General features: G+C 41.4%; 1 protein-coding gene across 4 annotated transcripts in view; it reads right to left on the minus strand.

Moving 5' to 3' along the window:
- Positions 1–15,653: 15,653 nt before the first annotated feature.
- Positions 15,654–20,533, minus strand: part of Tcf20 (transcription factor 20) — a 156,629-nt gene continuing 151,749 nt past the window's right edge. For all 4 annotated transcript variants that reach the window (XM_075960140.1, XM_075960142.1, XM_075960141.1 and 1 more), the window contains one exon: positions 15,654–18,580. Coding sequence is in view for 1 of the 4 variants with exons in the window: in XM_075960142.1 (XP_075816257.1) it covers positions 18,563–18,580 (18 nt within the window). In the remaining 3 variants the exon portion in view is untranslated. The remainder of the gene's footprint in view (positions 18,581–20,533) is intronic.

The raw sequence follows: 20,533 nt of genomic DNA on the forward strand, positions 1-20,533 counted from the left end.
AGGTGCGGATGTAAGTATCATTACCCCAGAATCTTGGCATCCGAATTGGCCTCTTCAAGAGGTAGATGTTCAGTTCCTGGGAATTGGAACCCTATCTCGTGTAAAACAAAGCACAAGATGGGTTGAATGCATAGGGCCCGAAGGGCAAATAGGAAGACTAAGGCCATATATAGCCAATATTGCCATAAATTTATGGGGCCGTGACCTGCTACAGCAATGGAATACCCAGATTAACATTCCTGTAGTTCCAGGAACTCATAATTCTGGGAAGTATATGATGAGGTATTATGGAAAAAGGTCACTAGCCATTCAGGCTGTACAAGAACATACAGCAAATACCAAACCTTTAGAGGTACCAACAGCCCTACCTTTAAAATGGCTAACTGAGAAGCCAATATGGATCAAACAGTGGCCTCTAGCTGAAGATAAACTACAGGCATTGGAACAGCTGGTGCAGGAGCAACTAGATGCTCACCACATTGAAGAATCAACCAGCCCTTGGAATTCTCCTGTGTTTGTTGTAAAAAAGAAATCTGGTAAATGGAGAATGGTGACAGATCTAAGAGCTGTCAACAAAGTAATTCAACCTATGGGCTCACTACAATCTGGAATTCCTTTGCCTTCTCTGTTACCAAAAGGATGGCCTCTTATAGTTATTGATTTGAAAGATTGTTTTTTCACTATACCGTTACAAGAAAAGGATAGAGAAAAATTTGCCTTTACAGTGCCTACTTATAATAATTCTCAGCCCAATAGGAGATATCAATGGACTGTCCTCCCACAGGGTATGCTCAATAGTCCTACACTGTGCCAATATTTTGTAAGTAAGCCATTGGAAATAATTCGTAAACAATTCCCCAAGTCCATTATTTATCATTACATGGATGACATCTTGTTATCTGATTCAAATAAAGATACTTTAGAAAGGATGTTTGAAGAAGTAAAGAAAGTCTTGCCTAGGTGGGGATTACAAATTGCCCCTGAAAAGATTCAAAGAGGAAACTCTATTAATTACCTAGGTTACAGAATAGGGTTAGAGAAAATTAAAACGCAAAAGGCACAAATTAGGAGAGACCGCTTAAAGACTCTTAATGACTTCCAAAGATTGTTAGGAGACATTTCCAGTCTACGACCAGCTGTTGGGATAACACCTGATCTAATAGTTCATTTAAACAAAACCTTAGATGGTGATAAAGATTTGAATAGTCCAAGAGAACTGACAGCTGAAGCAGAAAAGGAACTGACAATGATTGAGGAAAAATTACAGGAGGCACATGTGGATAGGGTGAACCCAAATCTTAGCTGCATCCTAGTCATATTGCCTTCCAGAATTTCTCCTACAGGGATTCTAATGCAGAGGGAAGATATTATTTTAGAGTGGATATTTATACCTAATAAACCAAGTAAAAAATTAAAAACTTATGTGGAAAAAGTCTCTGAATTAATTATAAAAGGTAAGCTGAGACTTCGTCAACTAGCAGGTATAGACCCAGCAGAAATTATAGTGCCTTTTACTACTGAAGAAATAAAAAAGTTATGGGAAGACAATGAACCGTGGCAAAGAGCTTGTGCTAATTTTTTGGGAGAAATTAATAGCAACTATCCCAAAAGTGGTAGACTTAACCTCATAAAAAGAACTTCTTGGATTCTTCCTAGAATTGTACGTGATGCTCCAATAACTGGAGCCCGTACATTCTATACTGATGCAAATAAATCAGGGAAAGCAGGTTACAAGTCAGATGAATTGAGTAAGGTGGAACAAAGCCCTTATAATTCTGTCCAGAAGGCAGAATTATATGCCATTCTTATGGTGCTAAGGGATTTTAAAGAACCTCTTAATATAGTTACAGATTCACAATATGCAGAAAGAGTTATCTTGCATATTGAAACCGCTGAATTTATACCAGATGGCACAGAGTTGACTTCATTGTTTATCCAGGTACAAGACATAATCAGGAACAGGCTTTGTCCGATGTACATAACACACATCCGTTCCCATACAGGTCTGCCTGGTCCTCTAGCCCAAGGCAATGCTGAGATTGATCAATTATTGATTGGAAGTGTGTTGCAGGCCTCAGAATTTCATAAGAAGCATCATGTCAATAGTAAAGGCCTAAAGAAAGAATTTTCCATTACTTGGCAACAAGCTAAGGACATTATAAAGAGATGTCCTACTTGTTCTTTCTATAATCAAACACCGTTGCCTGCAGGGAGTAACCCAAAGGGCACTAAGAGAAATGAAATCTGGCAGATGGATGTGTTCCACTTTATGGAATTTGGTAAATTAAAATATGTACACCACACCATAGACACGTATTCAGGTTTTCAATGGGCTACTGCCCTGAGCTCAGAAAAGGCTGATTCAGTAATCACACATTTATTGGAAGTTATGGCCATCATGGGTATACCTGCACAAATAAAGACAGACAATGGTCCAGCATATGTATCTAAGAAAATGAAACGCTTTTTTGATTATTATAATATAAAACACATTACAGGTATACCAAATAATCCTACAGGTCAGGCAGTTATAGAAAGATCAAATCGTACTATAAAGGATATGCTGAACAAACAGAAAGGGACCGAAAATACCCCCAGAAATAGATTACATAATGCTTTATTAACCTTGAATTTTCTTAACGCTAATGAGAAAGGAACGACAGCAGCAGAAAGACATTGGATAATGGAAAAGTCTGCTGAACTAAATCAACCGATTTATTTCAAAGATGTGCTGACCTCTCAGTGGAAGCCAGGAGATGTGCTACGTTGGGGAAGGGGTTTTGCTCTTGTTTCCACAGGAGAAGAAAAATTGTGGATACCATCAAAATTAATAAAGTTTCGATTTGAAGAGGAGAAACCTCTTGGAAAGGAGAAATGACAACTTATCCACAATGATGATATTCATACAGGTGGTAAGAAAAACATATAGAATGGGGGCAGGGTTCTGTTCTTATCTCCACAGGAAAACACTCATCTTTGAGAAATTCAAGGGACCCTGGATGTTTGGATACTGACAGATGGAAAAATACCTGCCCGATAGGAAATATCAAGAAAACTGAATGGGTTGTGTAAGTAATATTAAACCATATTTCTAAATTTATAAAGCTGGTTTTGAAGTTGGACTCTGGCTCAGTCCCTCTCCAATTCCAAGCCTGTTAGTAAGAGAAAAACCCAGAGTTTCTGGAGTTTCTGTCTCATGTCAAGAGCCATGATGTGGGACAGAAAGAAATATGAGTTTAGAAAACATCTTTGCTTTTCTTCATATCTATCATACTTTTCATTGAATATATCTATCATGTCTTTCATTGAATATATATATATATATGTCTATATGATTAATGCTTAAGTTTTTCATAATGAACAATGAGTTTTTCCTGAAGTGACATTTGAAGTTTCCAGGAAGAAGATGGGGCCCCATAACAACAACTCCACCTGGTTGATATGACGTCAGATACTGATAGCGCTACAACAAGACCTGCTTTGGGTACCAGCTGCACAAGACAGTTCCAACTTGGTTAGCTGAAATGGTGCACATCTTGTACAACATTCTGGCCAGACCTCCACAAAATACTCAGAGACTATTTGCAATTTTAAAAGACATTGATCTTGAAATTTAACCATCATTTTACTTTCACAGGATCCCCCAGAAAGAACGTCGCCCCTATGACAGCTGGAAGTAATTTTAGAGGACGACGTCCCCTCTCCCAGTAAAGTTTGCCCTTGGGTTTAGGGACATCATTTAGGGGTTGATTATAATTAGTATACGATTGAGGGTTGGGGGAGGAATTTTATAAGCTCAGGGATCATTTTGAAAAAAAAAAAAAAGAGGGATGATGGGATAATAGATTTGTAATTGTGAGTTACTGTTGTTAGACAAATATATTGATATAGATTCTTGTATATTGATACAAAGTTAAATTGTATTGACTATTGTATGCATTCATGTTTCTACCTCTGTTTAAAACATTTTTTATGTATTGACATATATATATTGTATATATTTACCATATTGCAGTGTACATTTCTACCTCTGATTAAGATACTTATATAATGTTCATGTATTGGTATATGTTTACCCACTGCAATGTATATTTGTACATTGTTTATATTTGGAGGTCATTGTCCTCATTTGTTTCACAGTCGTTTATTGTCTTAGTCTTTAAGTTAGATAGATATTGAGAATTATATAGACTAATAGTCATCTAAGTTTGTCATTTATAATTAGACTAATCAGGTTCTTTAGATATATAGAGATTATACTCAGTATAGATAGATAATCTTCAACTTCTTCAAAGAGCTGTAGAAAATGGCCTTTAATCTAACTCAGAGTTTTGTGGTAGTGAGACACAATTGCTCCTGGCAACACCACTCTATTCCCGAGAGAATGTTGAGCACCAAAGACACTCCACCTGGAGCATTTCTTTTTGGCAGAACTGGCCTTGGGGCAAAGAAATGCCCATACCTCAACCACTGACAAAGATACAGAGCGTGCATCAATGGATAAAACAGGGCTGTCTTATCCTGCCAAGACAGGGTAAGATAGTTTTGAAAGTTGCTTGCCTTTGAAAATGGTGTGTCAGTTATGTTAGGCCTTAGCCAAAGTTGGTTGCTTCAACGCTGCTAATGTGACTTTGGGTGATTGCCTAGGTAGCTAGTTGTCTCTGTGATTTGTTGCATGTTTTGGAAGTTGTTTTACTGAACTTCCTAATTACCCAGGTAACATTATTTCCCTTCTCAGATCTTTGATGGGGTTGAAGACTATATAAATGTAGTTACTTTCTCTCATGACTTGGCCAAGTTATTTATTATACAAGACCTAAGCTAGTTAGAATAGCGTATTTGTACTTATTGTATATAATTTCATAGTAGGTTTAGAACTCTCTTATTTAAACAGAAGGGGGAGGTGTTGCGGGAGGTCCTCCCACTCCTCCAGCCTATCGCCGCTGAGATACCAGCCCCTTGGGGCGTGGTCTCTCTCCCTTTAAAAAAGCGGCCACTTCCCTCTCCTCTCTCTCTTCACTTCCTGCTCCGCCGGTGACTTGACTTCCTTCCTGGTTACGCAGAGGGCTGAAAGTGATCTGTAAGTTTTTCCCCTTTAAATAAATATCACCCTATTAATCATAATCCCAAATTGGCATTGTTTGTGACTTACGCCTTCAATGGTGGACATACTGGAGGCTCTTGGTTCTGAGTGTTGTAGAAGTGTGATCATGTCTGTGAGACACAGGACCACAGCTCACTTGAGACAATGCATCCCAGGTAGGAAGAAGGACCACAATCCTTGATCATAGATTATAAAATTGTACGTGTAGGTGACGGGGAGGTTTCATGATACCATATAAGAACAAACAAATTCAGCAAAGATATCAGGTAACACAAGAAAACCACTTGTTTTTTAATCTAACAATGAACCATCTGAGAATTGAAGAACAAGTGGTATTATATATAAAATAGCACCAAAAAGAACAAATATTTAAGGGTAAGTCAGTGGCTCTCACAGTATGCTGCTTGCTGTGTAAACATGAGGACATGCATTCATTCCCGAGCATCTGGGCCCACCAACCACTAGTGCAATCCCAGTGCTAGGGAGGCAGAAAAGTTGGGTGCTCAGGTGCTGGCCAGCCAGTCTAGCTCAGTGAGTGGGTTCCAAGTTCAGTGAAACACCGTCTCAATAAACAAGGTGGAAACAATTGGAGAATACATTCAACTTTGACTTCTGGCTTCCACACAGCAATGAGGACATGCATACATGTGCACTTGTTCCCCTCTGAAGAAGTCACACACAAACATGTGCACACATATAGAACACGACGAATAAATTATTTGCACAGTGACCTATAAAAATCATCAGAAGTGAGTGAATAATAGGTAAATAGAATGCACTGCCGAAGTAAAATTTATTTTTTGTTTGTTCTTTTTTTGGTTTGTTTTTTTGGGGGATGGCAGGATTGAGACAAGGCTTCTCTGTGTAGCTCTGGCTGTCCTGGAACTTGCTCTGTAAACCCGGCTGGCCTAGAATTCACAGAGATCTGTCTGCCTTCCAAGTACTGGGATTAAAGGCGTGTGCCATCATACCTGCCAAGAAGTAAAAATTTAGAGAACATTAATATGGGAAGCAAGGCTTGTTTTATTGTTCACAGGTTAGATGGAAATTCTGTTATTCAATAGGATTTAAGCATTCAATACAATCCCTATCACATTCCAAAATTCCTAAAATTTATATGGAATATTGAGACCACAAATGTTACCAAACATTAGCTACACACAGCGTGAATGAACTGGAGGTGAAATAAGCCAACAAACAAAAAAAAGTGGATACTATGTAAATTCAAATAAAGTCTACCGTTATTAGCAGCTTAATGTGGTGAGGTATGAAGAGCTATCATCTATGGACAGAGTTTTTAATTTTTCCTTTTAAATTGTGTGTTTAATGTGTGAGCACATGAGGACTTCAGAGAACAATTATAAGGAGTTAATTCTTGCCTGCTGCCTTTACATGGTTTCTGGGGATCAAACTCAGGTCTCCAATTTTGGGCAACAAGTGCCTTTCCTGACGGAGCTACCTCTCTGGCCTAGAACTTCAGTTCTGAAGATTAAAAAAAAAAATCTGTGGATGGAGAGTGGAGGTGGTTGCCTATTATCAGTGGACTTGACAACACTGGGCCTAGAAATGCCCTTGGAGTTCATTAAAGGACATGTCTGAGGGCCTTTCAATAAATAATAGATGATAAGGGTTTTTGATCTAGAAATGGGATTAATCCCTTGGTATGCTCAAAATATAATGGTTTTACTGGACAATGGTGAAAAATCAGGTTGTGGACTTTGTCCTAGCTCCTTCTTCCTGTCCAGCATGTTGTGAACATCCTCCTTGTGCATCTGTTCTGGATGTTTTGATGTTCTGCCCAAGCAAATGCACTACAGGGTGATAATGTATAAATCTTCCCTACTTGAGTTGTTCTTTCAAGTATTTTGGTCAGAGTTCCCAAATACTAACACAGGGAGTCTGGGGGTTTTGTTCACTGGTAGGATCTGCTACATATAAGGACTTGGCTCCACCACCAGAAAATAGGGAAGGAGTTGGAAGCTAAAATACGTTATTATTCACAGAAGAGTTAACTCAGTTTGGGGAGTTAATCCTGGCTTAGAGGAGTAAAGCCAGGTGTAAAATCTGAACAGAGAGAGAGAGGGAGGGAGGGAGGGAGGGAGGGAGAGAGAGGGCAAAGTCAAGCAGATACGAGCCAGCTACCGAGGAAACAAGACATGTGGAAAATGAAGTAATCCCTGAGCTACATGGCAATACATAGACTAATATAAATGGGTTGATTTAAGATGTAAGAACTAGCTGGGAATATGCCTAAGCCACTGGCCAAACAATGTTGTAATTAATAGTTTCTATATGCTTATTCGAATCTGTGTGGCTGGGAAATGAACAGTCTGTTTACATAATGGCACCCAACATTCAGCAACATACATCCACATAAAGCCTAAGAAAGTTTTTTTAAAAAAAGGGGGGGGCTTCTAGACCCAAAAAAAGGGGGAGTCAATTGGAGCCTCTTGGTAGCCACATATTTTCAGATAGGCTCTGTTTGCTGGCGGTGAGCAAAGGTGTGGCTCCTTTAAGAGAAGGTTTCCTTGCTTGATATTAGCAGCAAAAACTGCATGGTTCCTTTAAGAGACAGTTTCTTTTGGGAGGTCCTGCTACAGAACACTTGAATGGGGTTTGTGGGCAGCATGCTGTAAATTACTTGGTGTCAGCATGGGACAACTATTTCCTAGAGTTGGAGTGGTAAACAAGACTCCCAGAGCTGGCAGTCAACAGATCTCTGCCGTGTTGGAAAGCCGAGCAGGGTGGAACCAACAGCCAAAGTGGTGGCTCTGATCCTAGCCATGCCTGCTTACAGTTTAAAGCAATAATCAAAAAAGGATTATGGATATGGACAGTAAAAGTAACATAAAAATGGCCATGAAAAGATGGAAAATACAGAGTCTGGATTATGATATTATTGTGTTTTCTTTGAATATTTTGACTGTGAATTAGCTAACTACAAAGAGACATTTCGTTGTACAAGCCTAAGCTAAACCAACATATATATAAAAGGTATCTTGACTTCATAATTTGAGCCTAAGGATATGTTACTTTGGAAAAGAGATTTTGCTTTTGTTTCCACAGAAGACGAGATCCTGTGGACTCCTTCCAGACTAATGTGGTTTGATGGAACAAGACCCCCCCCCCAAAAGTCTCCATTAACACTAAAAATATTTCGCCCAACAAACAGCAGGAAGCATTTGGAGAAAACTATGCCCAAATTTCCAAAATGATTGTTTATAAATATTTGTTTTCGCTTTAAAGGGGTTGATTATAAATGGTAATGGTCACAGTAAATTTCTTTAAAATTGGGGGGATATGATACAGAGATAAATACTTTATATTAGCATGAATTTTGGTCTATTGATACAAATTGACGTCAATTTTGTTACACTATATATATTATATATTGTGTATATATAGATTTGGTATTGTTTATGCACCTCATTTAAAATGTAATGTATAATTAAAAATACACATTAATAGTCATATAACAGTCAAATTTTACTCATATTAGGTTTTCTAGATGTGCAGAGATATATTTCATATATATAGGTATTTTTTAAACCTTTCAAAGACCTCCAGAATATGGAATTTAAAATGTTTTAAGAACTTAGACTTTTCTCAACAGTGAGATATATCTGCTTTGGGCAGCATCAATTACTTCAGAGATGTTGATAGATATTGAAGAAACTTGTTATGGAACTTGCCTTCAATGTGACAAGGCTAGCCATTTGAGCAAGAAACTGTTCTTGCCTGGACTGCTAATCTAGGTATGCTGTAAGAACTGGACATGCAGGGCCCACAGAAAAGTGACTGACAAACTTCCCAAAAGACAGAATGGTCCTTCATAGTTCCTACTTCAAAGAAGAAACTGCCAGACATTCTGTAGGACAGAAGACAGCAACTGACAAATTTTGCTAGTACATGGCAGAACAGATCTTCAAATTTCCTGCTTCACTGAAAAGTCTGCAGGATATTATGGGCCTATAGACTGAAGATGAATGCCCCAATATTACAAAAGAACTTTGGGTGACTGTCCAGAATCATTTTTAGAACTTTGGAAGTTGCTTACAATGCACTTCCTGTTTACTTAGTTAATAATATATCATTCTGGGGTCTTTGATGGAGTTGAAGACTAGATAGTTACAATCATAATTTTCTTAGTTATGATCAAAGATAAATTAGATACATAACTATACACACAGATAGATGATAAGAGTATTTCCCTTAATTTGCCAAATGTAAATAAACTAAATATTTCAACTATAATTTTTGCTTCATACCTATTTTCTATATGTAACTTCACTATGTTAAAGTTAAAACCTTCCTTTTTAATTAGATAGAAAAGGGGAGATGATGCGGGATGTCCTTCTATACATGTTTTATTTTTATTGGTTGATGAATAAAGCTGTTTTGGCCAATGGCTTAGCAGAGTAAAGCCAGGCTGAAACTCGGACGGGGGGGGGGAGGACAAGGGAGGAAGGGAGGAGTCAAGCAGATGCCAGCCAGCTGCTGAAGAAACAAGACATGTAGAAAATGAGGTAATTAATGCCACAGTCATGTAGCAATACCTAGACTAATAGAAGTGGGTTAATTTAAGACGTAAGAGCTAGCTAGGAATATGCGTGAGCCATAGGCCGAACAGTGTTGTAATTTAAATAGTTTGTGTTATTACTCAAGTCTGGGCAGCTGGGAAACAAAAGCGCACTCTGTTTATATGTCAGACTATGGGGAGTTATCTAACATTTACTGGTGTCTAAGAAGTAAGGATTAAAAAAAAAGGAGTCTGAGCTGCGGGCATTCTGTTTAGGTCAGAGTCTTGGAATGCTTAAGTTTGATCTCGGAGGGTAAGGAGACCAAGGTCGGCCCTGTGGAGTACTCCATGCCTCCAGAACTGTCCTCCCTACTCCCATCCCTACCAAATCCCAAATTTTCAGTTCTCTAAGACTTTTGAACTTCCCATTGACACTTGCTAGGTCACACTGGTTGCTGGAAGCATTCTCCTGTCTGGACAGGTATCTTCAGAGAGAACATCAAGGAATCATTCCCCTGGATTCTTGTCTGTCGCCTTTACTGCTACAAATTTTCTCTTTAGCCTTGAGAATGGCAACGTTTCTGACTGTGAATACTTTTAGCAATTTGCAATATCACAGGGTCTTAGGGACTACCATCACCAGTATCTGTCATCCAAAAGGAACTGTACTGATTTACACAAACTCATTTTCTTTGCCCAGAGTCTTGACTTCTGGTTGTAGCTAGTGCTCACCAAACCAGCAGCCACTGATGGGTATCTATGTGTGATACAGGTTTAGCTGGCACTTGCTGAACATCAGCACAGGTGTCCCTTTCTCCTCTCCCTTCCTTCATTTTTATTTATTGGTATTATCATTATTAGAGATACAGGCTACTTTTGAATTCTTTATACAGCTCCTACTAGCCTAGAACTTGTTAAGTATTCTGCTGCTGGCCTCACATATTGAATGTGCATACTTATGCCACTGCTCTTGACACAGGACTTTTTCATAACATACAAGCTATTGTGGAGGAATGACATGGTAAAGGTTGGTTGTACATTGTTGATTGAGAACCCAGTACACAAGAATTGAGGTTAGATCAAGAAATCAAATGACCACCTTAAGACTTATTATTTATCAGTCAACTGTACAGAGCTGGTAGGGGCTTGGGCTAACTGGAACTGAAAATGCCACAGTCAGTGTACTAGTACTGTCCACTGGGCGCCAAAAGACTAAAAGGTTTTATGTTAGCCAGGAGCTCCCCAAGACATATGAAGCCAGCCCAGGATCTGGCTCTGTCCCTCAAGACACCCTAGAAAAGGCACAAGGATACAAACAACCCACAGCGACCTGCTAAGTATAGCATGAAGACTTCTTGTTTCATAAAGCGGTCCTGGGATTCCAGGAAGTGTTCAGGATGGAAAGGGGGGGTGGGGCATCTCCCAGGTGCTCTCATCCTTCATCACCATGGCCAGGTTGGTGATGTTTCCCAGCAGGAGGCACAGAGTATGAACCTGGGGTCAATGGGAACACCAAGATCCTAGCTACTAAGTTCATATGCACAAACTCTGCCCCTAGAGGCTTCTTGCCTCCCCCCCCCAGCCCCATAGTTCCCCTTGCCCAACCCCATGTCTGTGTGTAGTGCTTTCTAAAATCACTTAGCACTTGCTTTCATTTGTTCTCTCACTTCCTGGGAACTCTATCGGCAATGGCTGCATCACCGTAACGCACTCCTATTGGTATGCTGGAAATCCAGAATGAAGTAGCCTTTATTTGGGGTGGCTATGCTAGGGAGGAGAGTCCATGATTAAGTAGGGTATGATGAAGCCCTATACTTGAATTTCCTAAGATGCCACATGGGACAAATTCACTGGTATTTTATCCCCAAAGTGCTTCACCTCATGGATCGTGGCAGTGGTAAAGGGCACACAGGCTTGGGTGCTTTCTGTGGAGGCCACACCTGCCCAATGATGCCACCAGCCTCCTTTTGGACATAGCCTGGAGACAGCATATTCCCTCAGTGAAAAAGTATAAAGACTCCAACCCAATGTTTTTATCTCTGTGTTGAGGGCTGATCCATGTGAGAAAGATACCCATTACTTTTGCGGAAATCTGGGTCAAGTCAGTGCTAGGAACCACATGTGTCACAAGTCTGGGACTATAACCATAGTTTTGCCTCAAACCTCAGCCTTACACTACATTATCTAAGGGCAGGATCATGCACAGAACCCAAAACAACAGGGTCAGATGGCTACATTCCAGCAACCACAAATAGGTTATCATCGAAGTTGCTCTTGGGGTTCCTCCTGTCCTGGGCCAGGCAGACAGTGGGCTCAGGAACATAAAGAAGTCCCATAATTGTTTTATTGTTTTCAAGCAGCCCAGGTACCAGGTTACTGGCTTTAAAAACAGACATACAGGGCTGGAGAGATGGCTCAAAGGTTAAGAGCATTGCCTGTTCTTCCAAAGGTCCTGAGTTCAATTCCCAGCAACCACATGGTGGCTCACAACCATCTGTAATGAGGTCTGGTGCCCTCTTCTGGCCAGTAGGCATACACACAGACAGAATATTGTATACATAATACATAAATATTAAAAAAAAAAAGACATACAATCCACCAGACACTGATGTCCACAGTCTCTCACTTTTTCCATCTCAGCCAGCAAGGCATCAATAAGGTCTTGAGGATGCTATTTAGGATATCAGGCCATCTTATACCTTGCCATTACCTCACCCAGCAGAGGTGCCTTCTGCCTAGGGCAGACTTTGCCAGCCAGTCCTGGGATGTGCAGAAGCATCAGGAATGTATTCAGCACCCGTGACACTCAGAAAGGATGTGGGTGCTCCTGTGTCCCCAGTTTAGCCCAGAATTAACCTAGCCGTCTTCCTCAACTCATCACTGGTCTCATCTCCAGTTCTAGCCTTTAAAGTCCCTCACAGTCTTGGTTTATCAAGAGAATTTATTCTAGCTTGCAAATCTCAAAGGCTGGTGTGGCCATCACATGGGAGTACAAACCCTCAACTTCTTTGGAGTCTTAGACTTGGACTGTCCTTCTCCTTCCTATTGCCAGTGCAGCTCCACAGCATCCTTTCTGCATAAAAACTCTTCTGGGGAGGCTCTAGTACATGAAGCTGGCTCTACAAAGACTCCTGTGAGCACGGTGGTACCTTCTGAATGAAGACAAACCTCCATGTTTCCTTCTAGCAGATCCAGCACCCAAACAAAACGTGGGTACACTCTAAACAACAACCCACATTGCAGATTGACCTAGGGTTGTGTTAGGGAGTCCTGGAAGTGAGGACGTGGGTTAAGTTGACCTTACCCCACACTCTGGTGCCTCTCCCTCCCTTATGTCCTTTAGTCCATCACCCATTAGCCTGTCAACCAGTACTGCAGTGAGCATTCTCAGTCATTAACTGCTCCAATGATTTCTTGTGTAGGCTGAAGCTGTGCAGGTTAACACAGAATACCTGTGTCAACAGCTGCTCCTGTCACTTCAAGTTCATGGGATATGCGATAGTTTGAAAGAAAATCCCACCCCATAGACCCATGAGGTGTGGCATTAGGCGTGGTCTTGGAGGAAGTGTGTGCCACTGAAGTGCTGCTTTGAAGTTTCAGATGTTCAAGATAGGCCCAGTGTGTCTCACTCTCTTCCTGCTGCTGCCTGTGGATCCAGATGTAGAGCTCTTGGCTATCTCTCCAATACCATGTCTGTGAGCATGCTGCCACACTTTCCACAATAATGGACTGAATATACCTGAACTATAAGCCAGTCCAAATTAAACATATTCCTTTTAAGAGTTGCAATGGTCATGGCATCTTTTCATAACAATAGAACCCCTAAGACAAACAGGGTACCACATGTAATGTGCACATAAGCAAGTATCCCCGGTGGTGCATCCTATTCCAACATTGCTCTCCACCCTGAGCCCCTCCTCCATCCCTTCCACATACCATTTCTCTTTTTTAGAATCCAGCAGCTTTTACTGCATCGCTTGACCACATCACCATCCCCATTAGCCTGTTCTGGTCACTGACCCTTCTGTGCCATCTTTGCTAGCCGCTGCGCTCTCCCCCCCCCCCCCCAGCCCTTTGTCTTTGGATGGGAACCAGTGGGTGGTCTAGGAAGTTCTTTCCACATTTTACCAGCACCTCCTGCATGGTTTCCAATCTGTTGATCACAACCAATGGCATCCAGGCTAGCTGTAGGATAGTCACCTCTCTGAAGCAGTGCTGCAGGTAAAGCAGAATATGGGAGCACTTACCAAGAACCCCAGCAGATATAAGGATCAGATCCGCCACATGAGGTTTGCTATGTGTTGTTACTGAACCCAGGGTCTCAGACATTCAAAGCAATGCTCAATCACTGAGTTGCTTCCCCAGCCTGAGATATGTTGCCATGTCGCTGGAAATTGTATTATCTAAGCTCAGAAAAGGGCTGGTATTAGATGTGATTACCAGCAGTGACCTTGCCAGAACCAGTACACCTGTCCTCAGTTTCTTGAGGTACAAGACCTACATAACATGAAGAAGAAACTTAACCAGTCCCAGCACCTCTTTCCACTGTTTCCTGACTGAAATCCCGTTCTAGACCCTGACATCTCTCCACCACCATCAATACCCAAACAAATCCTTTGATGCGATCAATGACTCAAGCCTCTGACTGGATCACAAATCAGTTTGCACAAGAGCACAGTTTGCCCCTACGTCTTAGTCTTTGTCCTCCTATACTTCTGCTCTTGCAAAGTGGAGACTCCTCGGGTCCTGTAATTCTCTTGGAGAATGTTTGTGGCACCATTTCCTCTGCCGCCTTCTATTACCAACTCCCCCATTTTGTGCTAGTGGTAGTAGTGGTAGTTATATTCTCAACATACTTTAAACTAAAATTAAAGGAGGCTTGTGCCGCCCAAGGATTATGTGTCAGGTATTGCTGTCATTAGTCCTCCCCAGGATCCACAGAGGTGGGAGTTTTCATGCTACAAGAGCAGAAAAAAATGTCAAGGGCTGGAGAGATGGCTCAGAGGTTAAGAGCATTGCCTGCTCTTCCAAAGGTCCTGAGTTCAATTCCCAGCAACCACATGGTGGCTCACAACCATCTGTAATGGGGTCTGGTGCCCTCTGCTGGCCTGCAGGCATACAGACAGAATATTGTTACATAATAAATAAATATTTTTTAAAAAAAAATGTCAAGTAAATGTGGTGTCACACTATACTGCAATACTGCTTGCTCTGAGCTGCAGTTCTGCACTGCTTGCACATGACAATCTATTGGTGGCCAATGTGGATTTATTATTTTAGAAAAATTCAAACTGCCCATAATCTGGGACCTCTATCATGGGGTGAAAGGCACAATGTACTGCTGGGCCCTTTGGACATTGTCATGAGACTGGACTTTCAAAAGTATTGCACTGATAAGGTGAATTGAGTCTACACCTGAGCCCAATAGGCTTCACAGTGAGGCCTGTAAGACCCAAACCCTTTCATGAGAATTTTATAAACCAATTATGGAGCTGTTGCAGCCAACCAGCACAGGTCCATTAAGAGGAGGAACTTCCAGTTCACACAGCTCCTCCCAAGAGTGCCGAATACAAGATGGCAGTCTCGTGAGTGGCAGTCCCAACAACTATCACTTGGGGGAGCCAGAGATCAAACACAGTGGAATGTTGGAAAGTAGGCCCAAACTCTCAGGAAATTTTTTAATGGGCAGTTTCTGTTTTGCAAGTTGTAAAAATTATGGATATTAGCTCCCAAACAACATATATAAATTCAATGCCACTGAATACATAGAAACCATGGCTAGGATGTACATAATTCTAAAACAATCGCAAGTCTACAATTTAAATATGCACTTACAAGAGGGGCTGGAGAGATGATGGCTCAATGGCTAAGAGCACTGACCTTACAGGACTGAGGTTCAGTTCTCAGCACCCACATTATCGGCTCACAACACTTCCAGAGGCTCTTCTGCCCTCTTCCGACCTCCACATGTACTAGGCACACAAGTGACACACAGTTGTACATGCAGGCAAAAGTTCCATAGACATAGAATGAAATAAAAATTTAAAGTTTTTAATGAGTATTGGAAAGAATCTACTACATACCTACAAGCATAGTCAACATAAAAAAAGACACCTCCAGACGCTGGTGAGGATGTAAATCAACAGGAACTCCCATTCATGGGTCATGAGAATATAAATCATATATTCATTTGAAAAGAAGTTTAGCATAACTTACAACAAAACATATTCTCATCACATGACACATTAATCTGAAAGCTTATACCTACACAGGAACCCGCACAGTATTTATGGCAGGTCGACTCATAATTGCCCAAATTGGAAGCAATCAAGATATCCTTGGGCAAACAAGAAGCTAGAAAAACTGGGCATATCTAGACAATGGAGTATTTTTTGGCAGCAGCAAAGAAATAAGCTGTGTACCCATAAACATGTGAAGAAACCATAAATGTGAAGTACTAAATTGGAAGCAGCCAATCTGAAATGGCTACATACATACATACATACACACATACACACATATGTCTCTAATTATATGACAGTCTAGAAAAGGGAAAACTATGAAGATGATAAAAAGATCAGTGGTTGTCGGGTTTGGTGAGGAAACGGAGGAGCAGTTGGCACAGCTGTTTTGGGTGGCAAACTGTCCTGTAAAAGACTGTTATGGGGATACACGGGCATCATAAATTTGTACAAATCCACCAAGCGTACAGCACCAAGAGCAAACCCTGATGTGGGTGCATCACTTACAACAAACATGCTCCTCCACTGATGACATCAATAATGGGATAGGCTGCACATGACTGGAGGATGCAGGTGCATGGGAGCTCATCTTCCCTCCAATACGACAGTGAACCAAAAATCTATTAACAACACACATGCACTGACCTTAAAAACTGCAGGAGCTGAAAGGCACACTCAGCTAGGGTACTGCAGACATCAGAAAACTGTCATCAAGAGGAGCCTAACAGGGCCACTGCCCACCTCAGACTTTTTCTGAATCCAGTTTAAGGAAAGACACAGACAATCATGACTGAAGCCATGCTCTGGTATCATCAGCAAATGAAAAGGCAAACAAAGGAACAAAAGGCAAAGTGACAAACATCTGCTGTCAGGAGAGTATTTTCCTCAAGATACATATTTTTCAAGTTTTATGACTTAGTCCTTGACACCTGAAATCTATCAATTGCATTTTAGCTGTGTTTATCATTTCTATTCAGGTCTTGTGCAGCTGCCTGAGCAGGGTCCCATGGCTAACACAGCACACCACTCACATCCATACCACCATCCAGGCAGGTGAGGTGAGAAATGGACCACACTGCTCGGTATAGTCATTAAAGCAAATTAACCTGCCATTTCTGCGGCCCTGAATTGATGAACACACTAGAACTCATTTATAATTACTTACTTCCAACTCAAAACACTATTTCCAATATTTCTTCTGTTCTCTTAAAAAAAGTCCACTAACATTGAATTATACATATACAATCCTTAAAACTAATGCTCATTAGGGATATATCCTCATGTCGACTTCAAAACGTCAGAATTGTCCCGTGGGGCAGAAAAGAACCCTGGGTCTGGTTTCAGCCAAGGTCCCCTTTGGGAGGCTGATCCTGAAGAAGGAAGAGACACATTCACTTAAAGTAAATGAAAAAGGACACAAGGTTAAAATGAAGTTTATTACGTTTTTGATTTTTTTTGATTTTTTTTCGATTTTTGTTTTTTTAAATAAAACTGTTTGTAAAACAGCTATTTTATCCCCACGGCAGAGTGACCCCTGAAAGATGCACATATCCCTTCTTAAGGCCTTAACAAGATTTTTTTTGTACTTTTTTTCTTTTTTTAAAACTCATATATTTAAAAATTATACAATTTACAAAACAAAACAATACAACATAAAGATTCACGTAGCATGGGGCCACACATCTAACAAGCCCCCTTTTCCATTATAAAAATGAAAGCAATAAAGTGTTAGGGTGGGTGGTTCTGGCCAGCTTTACCCACCCAAATGGTTCACACGCTGTTCTCTCCCAGACCTGGCCTATTTCAGCAGCAGAGGCCTGGGCCTCCATGGGTTCCATGGATCCTGTGGGTCCCCATGGTTCCTAGCTACATGGAATGTGTCAAGGAAAGAGGGCGCCAGAGGGAAGCCATTCCTTAGTATATCTGTTGCTGTGGGGCCACTTTCCCTACTTGGTGGAGCCACAGTGATCCAGGACACAGACATGACCTTGGGGCATCTACCAATTCCACCACCACCACCCCCAAAAAGAAAAAAAAAATAAAAATAAATAGTGTTTCTGGAAAGGAAAAAAATTTATTTTTGAGTTTAAACATCATTCCCCCACTTTTGAAAATGACCATCCCCATTCTGCCCTCCCCACAAACCTCCCCTGTGAGACAGGCTGACCAGAGGAAAGGTGGTATCATTTGTCTGCTCCTTCAGTCCTGGTCTAGTGTTCACTGAATTGTTGTGAGACAGGCTAAAGATCAAAGCCACACCTCATCCTTTATGAGATGAGTTTGTTCAATTCAATTTCACATTTAAATTTCATTGTCACTGGAACAAATTTTGAGTTAACTAGATAATTTTAAAATAGAATCAAAAGGGATAGCGCACCTTTCATTTAAACAAAGTCTTTCCAGACTAAAAATAGATTTATATATATATATTTTTATCCCTCCCTTTTAACCCCCCCTTCCCCATTAGCCCCCTCCCCCCTCCCCCATATTGTCACTATGGAGATTGTGTCCATGGAAACAGCCATTCCAACATCTTGTGTCTTTCTTTCCTGTGGTGTCACCAGTTTGAGTGTGATGTGAGAACATAGGAAGGAAGTGCTGGCATGGGCAGGCGCAATGGGGGTGCAGGGCAGGGCAAGGTGGGGTGTGGTTGCACAGCAGAAGGATTCCATTCCATCATGTGTGTCCACCACCTTCTCATCGCCACAGTCTCACCTGGAAAACAAGCAGGAGACAGGGGGTGCTGTGAAGGTCTATATGGTCTCAGCACAGCTGTGGTAGCAATGGGAGGAGATGAGTTTCAATAGGTTATCTTACACTCATACCTTTCTGTAGATGGCGGCTGGTTTTGAACACATCCAAGATCAATGCTAGCACTATCATGAGGCTTTGGACCAAACATGGGAAAAGAGCAGTGATTTAAGCTAATGGGCCTTGCATGGAAGGGATCAAGAAAAAAGAAGATTCCTCTTCATCTCTTTCTGAAGTCTCTCCTGTTCTCGCCACCAATAGATAAACTTCAGAGTAGAACCCAAGTCCTGCCTCCACAAAGCTTACCAATAAGCAACAGCTAAGAAGGCTGGATTGTGTAAAGGACCTAAGAATGTACCCTTCATAAGCACACATGCACATACCTGCCCTTTACAAAAAGTCCAGTAAGGTGGAAGGCACTTTGCAGTATAATATAGTGCAGCCTGAGACTCCAGCTCTGGGAATACAGGTGTTTTACCATGGCACTAAGGTAGCTTGAATCCATCTTCAAGATGAGGAAGCTCAAGTTCAGGGAGGTGACACTTGCAGCCCAAAGCATTTGGTTAGTTCAATGCAGGATTTGGGTGTATAGTTACCCAATCCTTTGCTAACTAGGTTCCAGGGACTGTGTTTCATTGTATGAGACATGGCTGAGAAAAGGTAATTAGGTTTCCTGTGAGTTTCCTGTCATTCCAACCTGAAGACGGTAAATATTCTCTTTAAATTTTACTGGGCATGTGGCTACTGTCCATAACAACAGCAGTTGAAAAAATAAGGGAAGGGGATCTTCAAAAACCAAAATGATTATCACTCAGAATGGAAATGTGATAACACTAACTCAGTAGCAGAACCCTTATGTGGGATTTGGGTTCTACTCTACAACCACAAAACAATAAGCATCTGATGTTCAGCAAGGAGAACAGAGAATTCCCTTTGAACTCCCCACTGTGGCCTGAACCTGAGAGGGCTTCCTTTGTATCCTTCTCCACCAAACTCTAAGCCTGACTCCCAACTGCAGCAGGCATCACTCAGCTCAGCTATGCCAGGATTCAGAGGCAGACTCTTCTCTGAAGTACATGTGATCCCTACCTAAAGAGGAATCAAATTCTGACTCAGTACTGATTTATGGAATCGGGGAAATGTGATAGACTAAGGGTTTACTTTTGGAGATATAACCCCAGCAGCACTTCCCTAGAAGAAGCTAGGATTGAGGTGGCACTCATTCATCTGTGGATGAGCTGCATGCTACTTTTTTCATCTCTTGGTGACAGAGCAGGGCAGGATGCCACCCCTTTCTTTCCATGGCTATTTTGTGCAGGGCATATGGGTAGGTGGCATTCCTAGCACCCAGGACAGACAATCACTTCAAATGATGGTTTCTGTTCCCTGTCTACTACATCTCAGGGCCCAGCAGAGAAGCCACATTCAGGAGTCCTTCTGTCAAAAGACTGTCTAAACCTGCAATGAACCCAAAGAGTAACAATCTTTCTTTGATTCCAGAAAGGGTTTCTTTTTGTATAGGACCCTTAGCTGTCCTATAACTAGCTCTGTTTTTCAAGATAGGTTTTCTCTGTAGCTTTGGAGCCAGTCCTGGAACTAACTCTGTAGATCAGGCTGGCCCCAAATTCAAAGAGATCCGCCTGTTTCTCCCTCCCAAGTGCTGGGATAAAAGGTGGGCATCGTCACTGCCTGGTGAAGTTACAATCTCAACACCACAGGCCTACCATGGTATCATCCTCAAAAATGGATGGGACATGGCCTACTGGGCAAGTATCCAAAGTCTTTACCTCTCTTACATTCTTAGCCTGGCGAGGACAGGTGCACAAACCCCACATGTTGAAGCAACATCTTCTAGTCCCTAGCACTGGGTATTTTCTCTAGAAAGAGCAGTTTTAGCTCTCAGAAACACACAACTAG

This window comes from Microtus pennsylvanicus, chromosome 2 (genome assembly GCF_037038515.1).
Source record: "Microtus pennsylvanicus isolate mMicPen1 chromosome 2, mMicPen1.hap1, whole genome shotgun sequence".
Taxonomy (NCBI): Eukaryota; Metazoa; Chordata; class Mammalia; order Rodentia; family Cricetidae; genus Microtus; species Microtus pennsylvanicus.